This window comes from Cebidichthys violaceus, unplaced genomic scaffold, assembly GCF_023349555.1.
Source record: "Cebidichthys violaceus isolate CVI_PGR_0920_01 unplaced genomic scaffold, fCebVio1.0.p SCAF_19, whole genome shotgun sequence".
In the NCBI taxonomy this organism is placed as follows: Eukaryota; Metazoa; Chordata; class Actinopteri; order Perciformes; family Stichaeidae; genus Cebidichthys; species Cebidichthys violaceus.
Window position 1 is genome coordinate 10,577,118 of NW_027176361.1, and position 22,221 is coordinate 10,599,338.

A 22,221-nucleotide genomic window follows, 5' to 3' on the forward strand; every position below is an offset into this window, starting at 1 on the left:
AGCTGAAGATCACGTACTAACAATAGCCAATCAAAGCCGACGTTGCGGGAAGCTAATTCTGGCAGCCTGCCTTCATTTTGGCTTTGATTTGTGACATGATGGATTGCACAAAATCCCCCTCTGACATCAGAAGTCTTGACGTCAATGACATGCTGCATGCTGGCATGCAAATCTGTCATTGTGTTCGTGATATCCCATCTCTGCCTTCTCCACTAGTTAGAGCACATTCGTGACTAAGAGACCAGATGTCAGCGGAATGCTTTGTCTGGTGTTGATTAGTGTGATGAAAGACTTTTTTTTTTGGGGGATGTCAGATGCAGCTATTGCTATGAGTTCATGTAAATATGACAGGCCCTAGTCCCTAATCAGCAATGTGTCTTCTCCATTCAGCTGTCTTTTGTTCATAGTTGACCTTTTAGACTAGTACCAAGTAGTGAGGGTAATGCAGGAGTAAAGCTCATGCAGTTTTCAGAATAGAAGGCACATCCAATCATGGCCAGCGTGTAAGTATCATTGCAAATATAGAATATTGGTATTTATTTTACACAAGTGCTAGATGGTGCTAAGGAGAGGTCACAGCTGACATGAAGATTCATCCTCGAGGAAGAAAGAACACCACAGCAAATGTAATGTAAATCTGTTCATCATAAGTGCTGTCATTGAGTATATTAATTAAAAAAGGGAAGAATTTAACATGTTTTTACTGTTTTATGGTAAAATAGATACATATTATTCATGTTTGATGTGAATGTGATTACATCGACACCTTTACCCTCTTTGAGTCTGCAAAAAAAAAAGTTCATTTCATCCTAATGCTAGCTTACACATGGGCTGGTATTGGGCCATATTGCGGATACTAACTGGCCCGGGAGTCATCTGGTGCAGCGCTTTGCCAGGTTTATTTCCTGCCTCATCTTTTCTCCAGATGCTGTATGATCCGTTGTATAAATCAGCAGACCAGGCTGCTTTTTTTTTTTTTTATGTAAAAACAGATTAGCATGGATTTACAAAAATAAATACCTCAAAATAGTTAAGATGAAAATAAGCCCTCTGCGTTTTCTCTCGTTCACCTCTTCTTTTTTTTTTTTTTTACTCTAACACCTTAAGCCAGGAGAGCTCACGCTTTATTAGCTGCCAGTTTTTGCGTGATCATGGCTAATTACCAGGACTAATCTCCGCTAATGACGACATTATGAGGTGTACAGTGCATGTGGCAGCGCGGCCAAAGAAAGGGATAACCAAAGGAGGCTTAAGTTCAGGAATAACCCAGCATATCTGCCTTCTTGCGGTTCATCCTATGCCTGTGCGTAGGTGTGCTGTTTGACAGGGAGGATGAGAGAGAGAGAGAGAGAGAGAGAGAGAGAGAGAGAGAGAGAGCGTTGCATGCATTTCAAAAAAATAGAGACTAGAGGGCATTTTATTAAAAAAGATACCGTGAAAGACAAAAGGGGAATGACGGCAGCAGTCTGTTGAAAGTAGATAGTCAAAAACCAATACGGTGAACCGCACAGCACAAGACAAGCTTTTCAGTGGTGCGAATACAGAAACAGGCCAATGCAAACAAAGACAAATGGTGGCTTAACACACAGATAACTAGAAAGGCGCACTCAGTAGAGTGCAGATCTCTGCCAAGTGTGTCTGCAACGACCACTGCTGTAATGTGTGATTGAATAAAGGCAACACGCAATTAGCTAACCTCCCGTCTAGACACCAATAAGCCGTCGTGAAACACGCCGCAGTCAATCTGGAAAACGACGACGTATGCAGGCAGTCGACTCAAAGTCGTCGTATAAGACATGACATACAATCTTGCTTCTCACTCAGCTGCTGCGCAGCAAAGTATTCTTGAAGAAGCGAAGGGAATAATCAGTATTCTGATATCTAAGTTAACCCTAATTTAAGCCTTACAATTGAATCCTGACACAAAAAGACGTGGGCACTTCTTGTTCACTGTTATCTTAACAAGTGAGCGCATGGAAAAACACCGGTGGCACTAAAGGAGGTTCAGGTAAAAACACAATGAGCACGTAGCTTTTCCGTGTCTTTGCTCTGTGACATTGCAATAGTAAACATCTGCCGCAGATCGAACCTGAGACTTAACCTCGGAGCTGCAACAGCACCAGAAAAAATAAATAAAACTCTCTGCTTTCCTATTACCTGTCAGGGAGTATGCGTGGGTGTGTGAGGAAGCGTGAAGAGCCCTAAAATCAGGAGAGAATGCACACACACGCACACACACACGCACACACACACACACACACACACACACACACACACACACACACAAATGCAAAGGCCTCAGCTGCTTCACACTATTACCTTGAGGACGGCCTCTCAAAACGCAGTCTACAGAGTGTTCAACAAATACAAGGAGAACTGAAACAAAGACAAGGATAATTTACTTTGCCTTTAGCACTTAATCCATTATGAATGCACATAGTGAGGCACAGGCACACACTTTGAGCTGAAACAATAGAGCAGTATTTCATCAAAGGCTGTCGGAGACATTTACATTAGAGCCGTAAGCAACATTCACTGCTCCCTGCGTCTTGAGTTTCCCCTCGAGCCTTTTGAGGTTGTTTTTTTTCTTCCAATTCATTTTCCGGGTGTGCTGACATTTTTTTTTGAGCTGCAGCTTTTGCTCAACAACCAATAGTTTATACGCCTCATGGATTTGACCAAGAGTTTACCCAGCGGTGATGAGGCACTGAGCATGTTGTGCACCCACACAACCCAGACGTTATTGAAGTCAGTGGAAGCGAGCCTTGGGCCCAGTGTTTAAAAATGTTCAAAGTGTGAAGGATTTTCCAAATCATGGAGCGTCGGTAAACTGGGCGCTCGTATGTTAACTGAATGTCTTGTTGAGGGGGAGCGTCCGTCGTCGGGTAGAAAAACAGCTTCTGAAACACGTTGTACCAATGTTGGTTTCACACTCCTGATCAAACAGAAAGTCATGCTTTTCATTCATGTCTTGATTCATCATTTCCCCATGTGGACGCAATTTCCCAGCAGCCACTATAACTGACACTTGAAATTAATTTAGGCAATTAGGATGCATCTGCAGGGTCTCAACATTATGGATTCAATGTTCTTCTCTGCTGCAGCTGCATTTTAGTATAAATAGAAAGTCCATTTTACTATATTTATCCAGTTCTTGATGCAACGAATGAATCACACGTTACAGCCACTCCGCTCTGTTCTCCAGGTGGTGTACAAGAACAACGACTTTAAGCTGGAGCTGTCTCGTCTGGCCATCGAGCGCGACCCCAAGATCACCCTGAACGGCGACTTGGTGTTCCGCTGTGAGGACGTGGCGGCCCTGGACCCCGTCACCTTTGAGACCCCCGAGTCCTACATCTCCCTGCCCAAGTGGAACACCAAGAAGACGGGATCCATCTCCTTCGACTTCCGCACCACGGAGCCAAGCGGGCTCCTGCTGTTCAGCCACGGCCGTCCTCAGGGTCCCAAAGAGCAGAAGCCCGGTAGGGAGCTGAAGACAGATTACTTTGCCATGGAGCTGCTGGAGGGGTATTTGTACCTGCTGATCGATATGGGCTCCGGAAAAACAAAGCTGAAGGCCAGCAACAAGAAGGTCAATGACGGGGAATGGTGCCATGTGGATTTCCAGAGGGAAGGGAGGAAAGGTGAGGGGTGCTTTGAACTTGTTTAAACTCTGCCAGCTGATCTTGAATCTGACTGAAGCAGCAGCACGTCAGTACATTATAAAGATCTGCTGGCTTTAGCGGCTTGTATCAACAGACTTAATACTTCCACCATCATGTGTCATTTTCTCATATGTACACCGATGTGTGATCTGTTGCTAGCTCCACGCTATTTTACAAAGCAGCTGAGCACTTGGACTAAACTTGTACTCAATCCATAACTATCTTCTAGTATTTTGTGGCTTCTTCAGGCAGCAGATTGGAAGAGTTCATTGGATCAAGATCGTATAGTGTCACAGATTTGCCACAGAAAAAGAGTCCTAACAGCTCTCCAAACTAGTCCACACATGCTAAAACAAAAGCTAAGAAATGGTTAGGCGTACTATTAATAATATACCTAGTGGCATTAGTTGATGTGAGTTTATTTACCTGAAGAGAGACTTGTGTTCTGATGTCTCTGCCAGCATGTGGGCACAAACAGGGACATCTGCGTGCTTGAGTGTCTGGTGTCTGATGAATGATCTGTAGGTGGGCAAGCACCTAGGACATTATATCTCCCCCTAATGGCGTCTTATAATGAGGAAGGGTGTGAACGTGTGTGTGTGTGTGTGTGTGTGTGTGTGTGTGTGTGTGTGTGTGTGTGTGTGTGTGTGTGTGTGTGCGCGAGCATGCATGTGATCTCACTGCTGCTCCTGCTGTAATTGGCTTTTAATAGAAAATTAAGACGGAGTCGTTAATCACGGAAAGATAGAGGGCCTTTTGTCTCACCCACTCCCTGCTGCATTCTGCTTCCCTTCTCCATTTAGCCTATTACAGACACATTAGATGCACACACACACACACACACACACACACACACACACACACACACACACACACACACACTCTAGTGTCATCTATTCTCCCTGTCTCTTGTATGTCCCTCTGTCTGTGCTTTATGTCCCTAAATGATCCACTTACTGCTTCTCCCACACTCACTCACTTGCCCACTCACTCAGCCACTTGACCACCCCCCCCCCTTTATCCAGACCACACACTTCTCCCATGTTGTATCATGTTTAAGCACAACAATTTGAATATTCAATTGACAACTGTGTTTCTGCCTTTAAGGCTCAATCTCAGTCAACAGCCGCAGCATGCCCTTCAGCTCCCCAGAGGGCAGTGAAATCCTGGACCTGGACAGCGACATGTACCTGGGCGGGCTGCCCGAGTCCAAGTCGGACCTCATCATGCCGCCGGAGGTTTGGACGGCGCTGCTCAACTACGGCTACGTAGGCTGCGTCCGCGACCTCTTCATCGACGGCAAGAGCCGCGATGTCCGCCGCCTGGCTGAGATCCAGAGCGCGTTCGGCGTCAGCAGTTTCTGCACCCGTGAGCTGCAGAAGAGGTGCAGCAGCGCCCCCTGTGGCAACGCAGGCCTGTGCAAAGAGGGCTGGAACCGCTACATATGCGACTGCATCGGCACCGGGTTCCTGGGAGCCAACTGTGAGATAGGTAAGGAGGGGGGTGTTGAAGGGGATGGGTGAAGTGACCAAGACTTTGATGGTCTAGAACTCATCATACATTCTGAAAACTATGAATGCATCTAGTTTGCAGTAGTAGTACACAATTGTGATATACAAAATTCAGAAAAGAAAGAATTAGGGATGCACCAACATTGACTCAAATAGCTGAATCGGGTATCTGTGACAATGGGGCCAATCTATTCTATTAAATTCTATGTTTACATACTATATATGAATTATACAGTGACATTTTAATTCCTGTGTTAGTTTTGCCCAATTTGTTCCAGCATTAAAAAAAAAAGACAGCAACCTTTCAGCAAAAAATAGCTTCTCATAATCAAGCCATTGCACCATACAGATGGTCAAAAGATGAAACGATGCCAGGTAAATTCATAACGTTACAATGTTTACAATGCACTGCTGTAAACTCCATCCAATAAAGCAGAAGCGAGAGAAAACAAGTGTAGAATGAGCATCTCAACGATGTGCTGCCTTGTTTTTCACACAACCAAGCAGCTGCTGTATGGTGAGAGTAAGAACTCCACAGGGAGACATGTCTGAACCAAACGCCACCCGAGGCTGGGTGGCTTTTGGGCGCCCGTTGGCTGGGACGGGGGGGACGGGGGGGACGGGGGGGGTGCTGAAGCACTCAGAGGCTGGCAACAGTGTGACAGAGCAGCCAGGCCTACCGCCGCCATCTGTGTCAGTCACGCAAACCCAGGTGGCGCCTAAGCCACGGCGAGGGGAGGTGAGCTATTCAAATAGCACCACGTACGTCTGATTCATTCCAATTAGCCGCAGGCGCCTCGCTCCGCGGTCTGCCTTTGCACGTCCGTGGGGGTGAGTGAGCCATGACAGTATGGGGATTTTGAGGGACAAGGAGGGTAATGAGGGAAGGAGAGATTGGATTCAAATCAGGACAGTGGAGGTAGAGGATGAAATGTCTTTATTTTGAAGGGTGATATTTTAATTTTTTTTTCTTCCTCTGGGTGCTCACATGGCAGGTGTGCTTTCAGTGATGCTCTTTTGCCATCTGGTGGAGCTTTGTGTTACTGCAGGCATGTGGCACTGAGGAAGTTTTCTAATTACCAGCTGCATATTTCTCCATGTCAACAGACTGAGAGCATACATTAACAGAGTGTAAGGACAATCAATTATATTAACTAGCGGAGGAAAACCCAGGGGAACTACATGAAGCCAAATCAAACTAAACGCTATGATCTTGTTAGGATGATAATTAATAGTTGTTTATGTAATTCAGGTATGTAAGACGTGTGTTGGTCCAGTGTGAGCAGATCTATGCTGTTCACTTTTGAAATATAACAGCCATAGCAGGGACTTTTTCACGCCTAAGCGTTTCGTTTGCCCCGTGACAGTGACTCACGATAGCCTGTGATGACGCATATCAACCCACACTGCAAAATAAGAGCAGTACTCCGGGAGCTGTCACTCCACACTCTGCAGTCTATTTATGGCATGGCTGATTCTAGAGAGTAACCACGGGCAGTGCCTGGTGTGAATAAGGATGTCTCGGAACCAGCGGCACTTTTTTTTTGTTTTGTTTTTTACATTTCTTCTCAGCTGGAGGAGAGTCTGATAGTGGCTTCATTATGAATGTTTCATGGGCATGGCTTTCTGTCTTTGATGTTGGTGCTTTGGGCATATTCTGCACACATGAAGATTGCAAAAACACAAAGGGAGACAAAGGGCTGCAGTGTACATGCTGCCATCAGACTTTCTAAAACCAGGTAGAAGTGCAGCGATGAATATTATCTTTTGATCTCATTGGCCATCTATACTGGACTGTCCTTTCCAATAGACCTCCGTGCTCATATCCCAGAATCATGTACAGTCTTTAGCTCTCCTGTGTGATGCGTAACCCACTTGTCACAGTCCCTCCTCTGTCCTCTGTCCTCTCCCCCCCCTTCCAGAGGCGACGGTGCTGAGTTATGACGGCAGCATGTACCTGAAGATCATCATGCCGGTCACCATGCACACGGAGGCCGAGGACGTGGCTCTGCGCTTCATGTCCCAGCGGGCGTACGGCCTGCTCATGGCCACCACCTCCAAGGAGTCGGCGGACACCCTGCGACTGGAGCTGGACGGAGGCCGCGTCAAGCTCACCGTGAACCTCGGTAGGCCCCCCCCCCCCCCCCCCCCCTTGTGATCCATCGTGGCTGTCCCTGCTAACCTTTCCCTCACCATCCCCTGTCTCCTCATCTCCGCTCTGTGTTTTAGCATCGTATACGGCTGAAGTTAGAACGATGGTTTGACATTTTGAGTTTCACACCATTGTTTTTCTTTCTATTGACAGGCGGGGGAAAAGCTTCTAAATTTGTCCCTCAGTTACTTCAGATTTGTTTTGTATGAAAGAGCACTTTTCATTTCATGTAATAGCTCTATTTAGCTGTGCAGTAAGCTAATAAGCTAGCTTATGCCCATCACTGCCCTTTGGTTTAGATGAGAAATACCAGTATATTTATTTTTGCTGTTTATTTGCTGAGGTACAAATACAGAAACTTCTCCTCCATTAACTGCTTGCTGCAGGAAAATAAGACTAAAAGTCAAAATGTAAAGGTGCCCCTCCCCATTTAGCCCACTGAGGGGAGCCACCCTGTAGTCATTTATCTTCCATCCTATTTGACCCCTGGTCTCACCCCCATCCCCTCTGCTTCTCACCCACTTCCCTTTGTTCCCTGCGAAGCCTCATAGCAACTCCTCCTGTTTAAAAGCTCCATCTCTAACAGTATCCTCGGCCCGATCCTGAGCCTTACCCCACTAACTAGCCTGTCTCCAGAAGCTTAGAGGTGGCCTCGCTCCTGTTGCCGCTCCTCCTCGCGGTTCTGCTCTATTCCAGTTTTGGTGGAGTTAGCTGAGGGGCTGGTCGGTTCCGCTTCTGCCCAGGGGTGCTAAGAGGAGATATGAACCCTCATCATAAGTAATTACAGAGAAGAAGGGGGTGTAAAGAGGTCCGGGAGGCACTCTTTTTGGGAGAAGGTCAGTGAAATTGTAGAGTAGGGTTTGTAAGATGGATAGTCTGAATGCACCCCCACTAAGGCTGCAGGAATGCAGACCTTTTGACTTATTCAAATTTCATTGCAAAAAGATATAAGTGCTCTGGGGAAGATGGGTATGACCTTCCAGTTTAAGGATACCTTAAGTCTGTTCGGACTCTCAGCGGTGAACCAGGAGGAGCATGAGAGTTTAAGCCACCATAGAGACAGGAAGGGGGGGGCGGAGTTGGTCGCTCCTCTCTCTTTTTCTACTTTCTTTCCTCTCGCTTTGCTTTCTATCTCTCGCTCTCTCTTTCTCCCCCTCTCTCTCTCTTTCTCATTTCCTGTCGCTCATCAACACCTCACCTGGCCAAGACTCAGAAGATGGAACTTTTCATCCCTTCAACGGCCTTTATGTCTGCGGCCCTTGGATCAAACAGTCAGAGAGACCGGCTCACAGCTGTAGTTGTCTGAAGTCGCACACACATTTGTCCCTGCCGCCCACAGCTTGAACTGCTAGCAGGCCCCCAACCAACACATGTGCAGCTGATCCACACTATCTGTAATCTGTGATCCGTATCCACGTTTGTCCCGCAGAGAGCTGGGACCCGCGTTCCCATTCCTGTGGCTTCGACCGGGTTACAATGACACCTGAAAGAATTTGAGCGACGCTAAGGCGCCGCTCAGGATTCTCTCCGCTCTCTTGCGAGGGGATTAATTAACAGCTAAAGTATATCACACCCGCAGGGAGTCCTCGGTATCTGTTAAAGTGTTAATCCTTGCCCATTTAATCCCGTCGGTCACAATAATGACCGATTGGATTGATAATTAAATTCCTGCTGATTAATCACTAGGAAAAGGCTATAATTGGACATAATTAACTCTAATGATATTTATTAGTCATAGATAATGACGATAACCTGTTCAGTGTGTCAGCCTAAGTCTCTCACACTAACGTTCCCATGTGACAACCGGCCGACATTTTATGTCTTGCTTATCGATTAAAGAAAACCTTCACATCCGGTAGGGACAACCTCTACATTCTTCAAAACAAAAAGATTGCACAAATGTGTCTTCTATTCAGAAAGCACTGCTGCTTACCAACAGAAGCGGCCCTTAACGACATCACCCCCACCGCTCTACAGCGTGACGCTGGTCCCTGGCTGTTTGTGTCCACTATTCTGTAGCGGTTGACAGCTCGAGACCACAACCCAGCCACGCTGCCGCATGCACACACAGTTTACAGCAACAGCAATGAGTTCACAGCAAGATAAGATATTCGAAGCGGAATAATAACTTGATGCTTCATGATCCCTGTAAAGGAAGGAAGTCTCTTGTTTCCTAAAAAGTCAGGGTCAGCTACAGAGCAGGATTCAGCTTCCTTGCTTTTTTACCAGAGATGCTGTTTACTGACACCAGAGTCTTCCAGTTTAAGGGCAAAGCTTTTTATCCAACGCTCCACCGCCTGACAACACGTCTTGTAAAACGATGTGTTTTTTGACGCACCGCTTGTAGCAAACAGTGCAGTCTTACTTCTTGCAGTGTGTGTGTGTGTGTGTGTGTGTGTGTGTGCACCAGGCGTGAGGTGGCTGGGATGTGCAGATCACCCTTTCTTGTCATTTACACTGTTGGGTTTCTCATGCCCAAAGTGCTGCAGAAGGCAAGTTGAATCTCAAATTGCTGGGAAACGGGACGGGGGGGGCTGGCTAACGTTAAAGGTGCAAGACCCTGCGTCCGCTCCAGTGAGCGCACAGCAGATGCAGCAAAAAAAAAAAAAAAGAGTTTATTTGCAGCACTAGTCAAGAAAGCAACCAGCTATTTAGGCCATCACATTCTGACCAAAACATTCTGTGCAGTTTAAATTATCAGGCTCCATCTGACTCGTTTAATGAGGTTAATCATATTTTTATGAGGTGTGAAGTATTGTACTTTGTTGTTATAGTTTACAAAGAGGAAAACAACAGACTTTTGACATAAAACATACAAAAAAAAGGTGATGTAAGCTTCACGGTTTTTGCCAGATGGAATGTTAAATCTTTGATCCGTATTTTAGAACTGCACTCGCATAATAAAACTTTATGAATACTGTAATCACATAAAGTGTTTATTACACCAACAACGGAGCACTTTGCATAGTTTATTTTTAAGTGTCATCAACACGTTGACATTGCCTCACGCTCTCCTACTGTATGACCTCATGGGGTACGATGAGTCTTGCCTTCTGCTGTGCTTCGGGGGTATCGGGTGGAAGGAGGGATGGGTGACGGGATTGATGGATGAAAAGGGTGATCCTGACTCAGAGCCTGTCCCCGGATGGTGGCCCCAGAGCAATGCTTGGTTGTCTGCAGAATGTACCTTGAAGGATGTAAAATGTCTTTTTTTTCTCTCTCTCTTTTATCCTCTTTCTGTCTCTTTCTTACTCTTTTTTTTTTCTTTCTTCTTTTTATTTGATCTCACCATTTCCGCTCTTTCTCCCGCCAGATTGTATCAGGATAGACTGTAACCTCAGTAAGTGGTTCTATCCATTTTTCCGACTAAAGTGTATTTGTCTATCTCATCTTGATTCTGTGCAGTGGCCCTTTTCTGCTTTCTCCTGACCTCATGATGAGTGACACCTCTCTCATTACCCACGTCACTCTTCCATATTTTGAATGTGTTGAATTTATTATTCCATTAAGCATCTTTTCTTCTTCTCATTGCCATCTTTTATTTGTGTCCTCCTTACCGCCTCATTTGTATGTCTCCCACCACCCATTTTTTCCAGTACATGATCAAAGTGGTATTTATTTTCTTTCCATAAGTTCTGTCACTTTGATTGTCCTTTTTCTGTCATACATTTAATTATTGTTTCACTTTCATAATTATCTGTATTGCTCACCCTGCCATCCTCTTGCTTGCCTTCCACTATCATTCTCCTGTCAATCATCCCCCGATAACGCATTCAGAAAAGGGCAAGTTGACACACCCCTGTTGGATGTTCCTGTTCTCTATTATGCGGCGCCCATTCTCGGCTCCACTTGGCTGCACACACAGGTGTTGCTTGTTTTCTATGTGGGACAAACTGTATAGTTTTGGCCCCTTAGAAAGCCTAATTGCTTATCCATTGAGAGACGGCACCACCTGGTGCACGCTTGTTTTTCAGAGCAAGCCAATGTTTTTGTGCCCCATGCTGACAGCGTGATAGCACTCTGTTATTTCTATCATAAGCACTGACAATTGAGCAGCTAGCCCACAGGTAAGTGCTGCCAGCCACAGTGACAAAGATGGAGAAAACCTGATGTTTGTGTCTGTGTTTGTGTTCCTTAATTTGCATGGTGTCTTTGTGAGGGTGGAACAATTGCGACTTGACTTTGATTAACCCCAACAACTGAGGAGGTAGCGTAAGAATACCACCAGTGAGTGCTTTTTTTTTGTGCTTTTCTTAAGTTCGTTTATAGAATTTGGAAATGTATTTATTGCGTCGTCGGTATGTATCATCAGTCTGCAGCCAGAAGGATTAGATTTGGGCAAGGATCACAGTTTGTTTTTGGCATTGTGTAGTGGCGATGGTTACAGAATCAATGTTGTCAGTGTAAAGTGCTCCATACAAATGTGTTGGTGTGTGAACCACACTCGTCCGTGTTCTGTACTTCTGCTGTGTGTGTGTGTCACGTCCCTGCACTTAAAATACACTTGAACGCTGTTTATGTCGGACTTTACGGAGTGCAATCCAAAAAAACTTCAAAAGCCTCCGCTAGGCATGGAAGTGGTCTCAGTGTATGACGAATTACACCACTTAGTATGTGCGGAGCCACTGGCATAACATTCAAATAGTGCTCAGAGGATACGCAAACATTGGGTTGACCACTAGATGGCGCACAAGCACTGGGGATGTTGCGTGATCTCCCTGCAGTGGGTGAGGACCGCAGGACTCATGTCTCTGGGACTGACTTGGATTCCGTGTTGTTGTAAATGATCGTATGTGGTGGATGAGGTCACAGCAGATTTGTATGTTTTGACGTGACAAAAGAGGTTGTCAGAGGACGCTTTAGTTTTTCAGAAAATATCCATTCTTTCTTCACACTACTATAATTCGTCATTGATTTTCTCTTAATTCAGCTGCTGTTTAAATATTGGTATTCACTGCTGGGAACGTTCGACTTGGAACATTGGGTTTCAGCGGTTTTACAAGGAACATTTTATTTAACCATTATATTCTTTGGTTGACTGAGCGCCCTTGTGCAGCAGTTCCCTCTTTCACGGCCACACCGCACAAACCGCACTCTGTAAAGGATCCCAAAATATCAGTGCATGAAGGAGGGGGAGAGACTGTGTTTGGGAGAGAGAAGCAGACGAGACAGCAGGAAAAATTGAGTGGAAGAAAACCAGGGCAGAGCTACAGACAACACTTTATCCAATGCCATGACATCTCTCGGTCGATTCCTCCTCCAGAGACCTACAGTAACTAAAGCCAATCAGCTACCAAGGTCTCTGCCGGCTTCATGCAGATAGGTTTACGTGCAACCTAATACTACACATGTCACTAAATATAAATCATTTTACATTCTGAGTGGACATAGATGAAAAAAGGCTAGTGAGTGGTGGAATAAAATATTGCTTATACTCTATCCCTGACCTCTTCAATAGAGAAGAAATCAAAATGCAATGTCTTGAGCTTCTAGCTTTAAAGCAAGTGTGGCTAACATGCATTCAAAGGCTGCTATTGGCAGAATATAACAGTAACAGAGAGGCAGCTCTTTCCATCTTGATCTCAGGATGTCCAAAGAGAGACAGTAGGACTACAGGACCATCACAAAACCAAGCCATGTTTCATTAAAGCTGCGTGGTTGGTGCTGTAGATTGGGAACATTTTGATTGTCTCTCAACGGCTCTCAACATGTCGACGGGGAGCCGGCGGCTCATCGTGAACATTGCTAAGCGCTGACGGAGATGCCAGTGTTAACCTGAGGGGGAACCGGAGGATGGGTGCTACGCCTCGGCGACAGGGCCGTCGACCGGCACAACATCATCAGCTGCAACCGCTGTATGACCAGTGGGGCACGCTCACATGCACTAGCATGCACTGAAAGCGTGCACGGCCGGCCCGTCTATGTCAACAAAGCGAAGAGAAGCTCGGAGTGTTTGCTACTATATGAATGCTTCTTAAACTGTTAGATGTCCCCGGTTGTTAACTTGCTCATGCAAAAGAACAACAGGTACACACTAAGACTTCTCAGGAGAAGAGGCTGCATTAGGTTTGGCTCCATCTTGGGACGCAGCAAATTCTATTGACTCATTAGCATATTGATAGCATGACTCAGATACATTATTTCATTGTTTATCTGTTTGTTGTGGCAGTACTACTACTTCTAAAGCGACTCTAGTTCAGCTGTTGACCTACTATATCATCTCGTTATTTCTAGTGCTTTGTGAGACTTAGGAAGAGAATGATCAGCCTTGTGTTTTTATTGCACGTTGTGACCCTGCTCTCCCACCGTAATGCGACTGGATATGATATGGAGCAGAGCTTTAGCCCTCCGCTCCGGTCGGGTCAGGGTGTCCGGCTGATGGTATGTGTTTGGAAGGTGGCCTTTCAGCAGCCAGCAGCACCTTCTCTTAGCGCTGGATGAGATGAGATCTGTGGTGACATACGGCCAGCATGCGGGGCACGAGCGCTCCGTCTGCTAATGTCACACCCTTTTGGCCTGTCAACCTGCAAGCTCTCACTTCAGACCGCACTGAGACGCACACTATGTCTGTGTGTGTGTAGAAATGATGTAAAGCAACTGATAACAGCTCAGTACGGCGGCATATGGAAGCAAAAACAAATCTTAACAAAAATACACCATCTATGAATCATTTGCTTATGAATCTGTCATTTTTTTTTTACGTAACCTGACAATAACAGATGCTTCCAGACGATGAAGAGCCAGGTACTTGGCAGTGCGTATCCTATATGTTACATAAACGGCACAGCACTGGTTATGGATGTAAGCTGTGAGGTTCCAACTTTTATCCCAAAGATACTGCCCTGAACAGGAAATGATTGGATAGCCATGCAGTGAAACAAAGGCTCTGACAAGATTGAGGGAAGTAGTTAATGTTAAAGGTGTCAAAACCCATAACCCTCAATCAGCGTTGTGTCATTAGCAATGATGTGTGACGTGATCAAAGGATCACATTCGACTTGATATTCAGCCTGCTTCGTCACGCCCCTCGATGTTTGATACCGACGCTTATTAGCATCCGTATGAGACGCACCGAGCTTTCTACTGACTCCAATGTAAGACCCTCGGAACAAAGGGAGTCAGGTGACGTAGTGTGACGAGTAGTGGGCGGGGTGTATGAGCGGGTCCAACAAACTCATGACCTTCACCCAGGAGACAGCTGTCTGTGTCCCGTGTGACACCGAAAGTCAACGTGCGTAAGTTAACTTAAATAATGTAAAGGTTGGGTAACAAATGTACTTATTCTATCCCAAACTTTGACTAAAGTTAACCAAGTTCTTTTGTTGGCTAAACGTCGCCTGCGTTAAAAAAAAATGAAGTGATGGCAAACCGTCCTGACCGAGCGTCCGTATGTGAAGAGTTGAGAACGTATTGTAATATTTTATAGAGCGCAATATGAGCAAGAATGATTGTAAACTGCCGTTGATGTGTGATTAATTAGCTTTTGGGTGACTGTTCGGCTAATTTGCTTTGCTATTCATCCACTAATTAAGTGTTTAAACGACTTTGGTGAGCATTAACATTCCACAGCAGTTCACAGACACGGAGCGATCGCCATTCAGACGAAATCTTTCACTTAAAGATTCCAACGTCTGTGAGCACACTGCTAATGTAAAGGTTAGCCTCGTCTTGGCTTGAGTATATGAGTATATGAGTATAGCATAATATACTATAGTAATCTGTACTACTGTGGTCTCAAACAAATGTTGCTTTTACTACCTGCTCTTCCTGCCAGATTGAAAAGATGAATCGGTGCTATTCAAATGCGGTTAGCAGAGCACCACCAGACCCTTAAAGAGTAACTTAACTCCCCATGAAAAGTCACCTTGCTGCAGTGGCGTGTGCACCATCAAGGTCCGTCAGTTTACAGTGACATCACTGCAGGGTGTTCGGCCGGTGTGACAGTCAGGCCTACTGAAATATCTAGCAGCGTTTGCGTAGCCCTACTGACCACACCCTGAGGGGAAAGACACGGTCAGCTGTGTGATGTCACAGAGTCCTGGAGTACACGTCTACATCACTGCAGCAAGGTGAGACGTGATGGAGACGAGTTCAGCTACTCCTGAAGTTACTCATCGTGGTATATATTGTGATTTATTTGACTATACTATTTAGCTCAGGTTTCTGAGGGTCTGTTGACGGGGCTACCCAGAAGTGCTCGTTCAAACAAACAATCGTACCGCCTCCAGAGATTTGGTTTCCAGAAAATGCTTTCCACGGCATGGAGTACTTTACAGCACAGGATGGAAAACTTTTGACCAGTGCTGTGAGATAGTGAGCTAACTTTGCTCAAAGACCTGTGGTATGAAATGAATTGCAAGAGGCCAACCAAGATAGGGAAACCAATTGATTTGGACGAATGCACAAAATCCTATTGATTGTCATTTAGTAGTAACTAAATACCGCGGCATATTTTTCACCTAATGAAGTAATTTTCCAGATAAGAGATTCTAGGTCCCCAGTTTTACCTTTGTATTTAACTATTGTATAGTCCAACAAGAATAGCACAGTGATAACTGATTGCACCGGGAGATGAGTACCTCTAATGCTGCCGCAGTGATGTGAACGCCCACTAAGACAGATGTGCGCAGATGTGCATTCACGGATGCATGCCTCATCTGACACATACTGTGGGCAGGGAAATGAGTCTCGGGAGTTTGCCCACACACACACACACACACACACACACACACACACACACACACACACACATGCGGTGTATTTCTGTCACTGAAGATGTCACCCTCCTCATTCTTCTACCCAAGTTGTCAGGTTTCACACTCCTCCCCCATGTGTTTTGCACAGTCACGACTACTGGAATATGTTCACAGAGCCCTCTAACCATTGTCGCCGCCGATACGGCGCTCGTGTTCAGAGACCGCAGGTGTCATGGCGACTTTGTGTTTGAATGAGCGGTTTGTTCAGTCTAATTAGTATTAAAAGTGTCTTACCAGCTACCCCTGTTCGCTCTCGCTCGTCTCCGAGCAGATGGCTCGCTTACGTTCTCAAATATTGAATTTGAATGAGTTTCCAATCGCTCTCCTGAATCATGAGTCATCACATCCTACCTCAGCCAAATAGATGTCAAAGAAGCATTTGCTGTAGGCACTAGAAGTTACCGTCGGCACGCACGACATCCTACGGTTTCTGAGTTTGAGCATCCATCGGAGTTAGACTGTATGAAATGTATTTTGGAGATGCTCGGATTGGGATTTGATTTTTAAAGGCAATTTAATGCTCCAATGGAGGTTAGCACTTTTTTTCCTTTAATGTTCATTTCATCCTCCAAAACCCCGGGCCAAATGTGAAGCAATGAGCCAATGAGAGGAATATGTTATTAACATAATGCCTGAGATCTGTGCACCCTCAGAGACGGCTACGTCACATGATATAAATAGACTAAAAAGCAATCATCTGAATCAGCGACGGACACATGGATGACACCTTCCCCAGTAGTTAACAGTTTGTGTGATACTAGTGTGCTGTTAAGCACCAGTGAGACAACATACACTGTGGATATAACCAACCTCCACACATATCATATTTAAAGAAAAACATAAAATATGCACGTAAATATCTCCTCCATGGATGCAACTTCATTTAATTCCCACACATTTTATCATATTTTGCTCTCTGCATGTTTTAATGGGAATGAACCAAATGCCTCTAAAATGTTGAACAGAAATGACCTAATGAAGAAGTGCTTTGAAGCCTTTATGGACTTTATGGACTTCAAAGAAATATGTAATCAGAACATTTTCCTATAGCTACAGCTGGAATGAAACGCGCGTGTGTGTGTGTGTGTGTGTGTGTGTGTGTGTGTGTGTGTGTGTGTGCGTGTGCACGTGTGTGTGTGTGGAAACATCCGTGTGTGAGGAATTATAATATGTACACTACCAATGTTTGCATCCTGATGTGCTGTACTCTAGCTCTCTCACTATATATAAGAAGCCAAGTACAAATACAAGCATGCTGTTCATTATGTATAACTCTTAAAACAAAGTACCAGGGCTTGGTTAAGAAACATTAAAGGGACGGTTTGGATGTTTTTAAGTGCTGGGGTAAGTATGGGGTACTTCTCCAGAGTCAGTGTATTACCTACTGTAGATGGAGTCTGCAGAAACAGACAGGAGAACCAGCATGGAGGCAGATCAATGTACTGCTGTTGATGTCGCAGCAGGAACATGTACTTTAGAAACATAACAAAAAAAATCTAGATCAGTATTGGAATGAAAACTGAAACTTGTCTATATGATTTAGGATTGTATTCATCAGTTAACTTAAATAGCTTTTTGGATTTCCGACCGGCCCATATGTACAGTATAAGGACGTATGCTACAGTCATCCCAAAATGAGGTGACTAAGCATTTTCCAGTGTGACACCAAAGCTGTAGAACGACTAAGAAATACAGTTAAACCTTTTCTACTTTAATTAAATGGAAACTGGCCATTTAATGAAGTGCATTAAATTATATGTTTTACTAATTCAAGTATAGTTTAGTCATTATCAACTCATTTCTATTACAATGTCCATAGTGTAAGTGTTAACTAGTGTGTGTGTGTGTGTGTGTGTGTGTTGCTATTCGTCTTAGTCATAGTAGAAGTAGTCTTAGTCTCAAATATGAAAACAAATGCTGCCCGTTGCATTTATGTTTGTGTTGCTGTTAAGAGGCTGACAGATAAACGAGTGTAAAGAGATTGCCAGGGATGCCACTGTGCTTTGTGTTTTTTTACTTTCTCTATTTACCTCCTCCTCTCTCTGTGAACTCCAGACACCCGAGGCAATCTGTTCACCGGACCTAACCGGCTGAGGAGATTGTCTTCCTGCCCCTTCGTGTCTAATAACAACCGTCCGCACCAATGTTCCGCTGCCTGCTTGTACTCTGGACACAATTCCAATTCTTTTACTTGTAGAAGGTAGACTGTTCTCTGTCTTTTCACCTGGGACCCGGTCAAGCACCGGCAGCCAGCATGTTTAAGGAGACGAAGGGGTCCACTGAGCATCTTTCAGAGCATGTTGGTGCAGGAGGCTGGCAGGCTTGTCTTGTCTCGATGTCCTCTGGGACCTCAAGTGGATTGCATATTCTGCCTCTCTGGGACCTTAGCCAAGTGGTTGAAGCCGACTCAACGCGACTCGCTCAGTGAGGTTTACTTTTGCCACAGTTTTGTGGATGATTGTTCTGCTAGTAGCTTTGCTCAGCTTGAAGGACATCATGACTTACACTCCTCTGTGTTCTACTTCTTCTGTGTTCCTGTAATGAGCGCTGCAATTCAGATGGAGATATGGTTACCCCCCCCCCCCTCCCCCTTTATCGTATGTGCACGTCCGGTGACCTGATGAGACCAATGCACAGTGATGATGACTGCACAGTATGCAGAATTAAAACGTGGTTTATCAGTCTTGACGTTCTCACTCAGTCTAGTTTCTTAACATATTTGCTCTCTGCATGTTTTAATGGGAATGAACTCATTGTGGATCTTACAAGGTGTTTTAGTGCGGTGGGTTCTAAGCTTTTCATGGAAACGGAAAGCGTTGTTTGTAGCTGTTCGACCGTCGCAAAGGAATTTAGCACTTTAATAGACGGTAGCACACAGTCTCTCTGTCTCTAGCGCAGTGGATTAACAAATGAGCTCAATAAAGGTTAGGTGCAAGGGGAGCCTGCGATCAATATTTAAACAAATAAACGTACACACTTTTGTATTCTGAATTAATGGTGCAGATCTTTTTTATTCCATCGATAGAAAATGATTTCCCATATCCACACAGGGTTCAAGCTCCCTGTGCATCTTGTTTTCCACCGAAGTCACAAAACAGCGTTTTTGAAATCAATCCTGTGTCGATGACCGCTCAGAGGACCAGACCCTTTTGTGTTGAATTTGAATGCGTCTGCCTCGCCGGCGTAGCTTCAGCCCATGATCGGTCTGCCGCCTCTCAGCGCTACGTGGCACAAGGCGACAGGTTAGATGTGCACTCATTACAGAGACTCTAATGAGAGAACCGGCAGCAGCATGGAGCTGTCGAAACCCATACTGCCTTGCAGGACTGATGGCTATCCCATGGGACCATATCCTCCTGCCACAGCATGCTGGAAAATGCAGTTAAAATCATAAATCAGCATCCCCCGGGGACCTTTTCTCTTTTTCTAAAGTGTCCATAGTGAGGGAGAAGGATGCGAGGAGGGTGAGGGAAGAAACAAGAGGACGATGGACACAGATGAGAAGCAGACGATGGAAGGCGAGGGGGGGAAAAGGGAAAGCGATGAGAGAGGATGCAGATGGCAGCACGAAAGGGGAGCAGGGGAGTCGCCTGCGCTTGAAGCTCTGAAGGGAGCACTAAAATTCTGGAGGGGGCGGGTAAAATGTCTGATTCATTCCCCGCTTCTCAAAATCAATCTGCCGTCCTCTCAACATCTTGCCGACTCAAATATGTCTTCCTGCGGTAGCCGTGCGATATTCTAGACGCTATCGGCGGAGGTTATCTTGTCACGGATTCTGAAGCACCAGCCCCCCCCCCCAATACTTGCACAGGGGGAAGAGAAAGTGTGTGGCCCCTGTTAGCAAGAGGTGAATACAAATGTCTGCGTGCGTGCACTGAACACACATTTTGCTTCAGAGAAAGCCAAGTACACACACACACACACACACACACACACACACACACACACACACACACACACACACACACACACACACACACACACACAGGTACAGGCTGTCTTATCTCTGTAATTGGCACGGGGGGGTCAGAGCGGCAGGCGTAGATAATCATGGCCGGGGGTCATAATCCGTTCACCGCTCCCCTCCCTCCTGCTTATTTTTCTTCTCTTATTCCCCCCCCTCTTCATCAGAACCACACACACACACACACACACACACACACACACACACACACACACACACTTACCACTCTCCAATCCCTCTCTACATGCACCCACACGAAAACATCCCTCCACTCTCCTCCAAGGAATATATCCGGTACAACAAATACAGTGGAGCGAGGAGAGATACTCTACAGGGGGGCGGAGCTTGATGGATTAATGTAGGTTAGAATGGGGTAACGGCAATAAATGAGTGAGAAGAAGGAAACGAGCTGTAGATGAACGAGGGTCTTGATGGAGATGTCTCCTTGCGTTTCTATCAGCGCTATCTGCTCATATCTTTCCCTTCCATCACGACATCGCTGTTAGCAGATGACTACCCCCCCCCCCCCCCACACACACACACACACACACACACACACACACACTCACATAAACCTTTTCGTTAGTTAGATCTGCAGCGATAGGCCTGCACTGCTTTCGAGATAGAAAATATGATATCTTAGGATGGGAGCCAAATGGCATTATCGTCAAAAGAGGTCTTATCCTGATAACTCTGAAGAGCAAAGTAAATCCCGTCACTTGCCATGGAAACCATATTAACGTCTGCAGCCTTATGTAACCAATGCTGCTGTCTGCCTTTGCTTTTACATCAAAAATAACAAGTCCATAAGGGTCACTCCGTCGAAGAAGCCCTCATAAAGCGCAGCGCACAGCAGTAGAACAGTCATTCCTGCTCCCATTGCCGCATGTGGTGTGTGTGTGTGTGTGTGTGTATAATAACCATTTGGTAAATGAGGCCTTGCAATGAGTGACTGAGGCAAAAAAAAAAGCAAACAAGAAAATAAAGAACTCCATACTGTATAATGCATATAGAATAGGCAAAGCATGCTCTCCAATGGCTCCATTTGAAACACTTCAGAATGTGAACGTCAGTGGAGGCAGTTAACAAGAAGCAAGTCACTGATCAACGATCCTGAAATGGCGCCTGTGTGTAAGGCAGTAAGGCATCAGTTAGTCCTAGCGCTGTAAATCAGCTGTTAGACCGCATGCATGAGAAACAGGTGTCTGCATTTTGGGGAGCGGTTTTGTGGAGTGCAGTTAAGCAAATCCTTTAGGGATTATTTTAATAAAACAACGTGGGATTTATACGATTAGTGGGCGATAACTCGCGTGTACAGTGCATTAGATTGCCTTATGCTAAAAACGTGCCAAATGTAAACTGCGTTTGCCAAAAGTCTGTTCCATAAATCATCATTGTATGTGCATTTGCATCTTTGTAAATAAGCCCTTATTTACCTACTGGCCCGTTTAATTTTCCTCCTGTATTATTTTTGTTTTCCTTTTTTTTTTTTGTCTACATGTTTGTATTGACCAAGTCAATATGGGATACAAATGCAGGAGGAAATTTGTTTATTAAGATTATCTATTGCCCAAATGAGAAATGTGCGGTGGCGTGACTTGTACTAATCTACCAAGACCCAACCGAGAAAGCAAATGAATTCAAATCACCGGCGGACCTCTCAGTGCGACTCACATTTCAGACAACGCTGAGCAATGCAGTGTATTTGCCAAAGGCCTTCACTTAATTTCTACAAAGCAAGCACACCTGTTCAGTTTCAAATGAACCTGTTGATTCTTTTTAGACAAACTCAAGTCTACTTATTAATGCCAAGCCTGCTGAAACAGCCGGCATTGTTCCAAACAGATGGACTCTAAAGTATGTATTTATGATAAAAGACACTGTCCTGACCTGACGCTTGTACTCCATATAAAGAGGTATGCCATGGAGCTGGTCCACCAGTGTACACAATGCTATTGGTTAAGTTCCAGTTCACTATTCAGAGCCATCCTGCATTCAGCTGAGCATGCAGACCATAGAATATAACGCTTTTTTTTGTGTTATCTGGCTTCTTAGACAAATTATATAACCCTCTGCATAATATGTTATGATTAATTGTGAAATTTGTTGGAGGTTATTATGTGTGTGCGTCATAAAGCTGGCAGGAGATTACACTGCATGACAAATGGACTTT

At 45.1% G+C, this 22,221-nt stretch overlaps 1 protein-coding gene across 14 annotated transcripts in view; it reads left to right on the plus strand.

The window, feature by feature from the left end:
• The window catches only part of nrxn2b (neurexin 2b), a 645,600-nt gene that overhangs the window by 323,460 nt on the left and 299,919 nt on the right, over window positions 1-22,221 (plus strand). For 11 of the 14 annotated variants that reach the window (XM_068713609.1, XM_068713607.1, XM_068713608.1 and 8 more), the window contains 4 exons: window positions 3,206-3,644; window positions 4,773-5,156; window positions 7,099-7,302; window positions 10,642-10,668. In XM_068713609.1, coding sequence (XP_068569710.1) covers window positions 3,206-3,644; window positions 4,773-5,156; window positions 7,099-7,302; window positions 10,642-10,668 — 1,054 coding nt within the window. The remainder of the gene's footprint in view (window positions 1-3,205; window positions 3,645-4,772; window positions 5,157-7,098; window positions 7,303-10,641; window positions 10,669-22,221) is intronic. The other 3 variants (XM_068713614.1, XM_068713618.1, XM_068713619.1) reach the window with 1 other exon arrangement.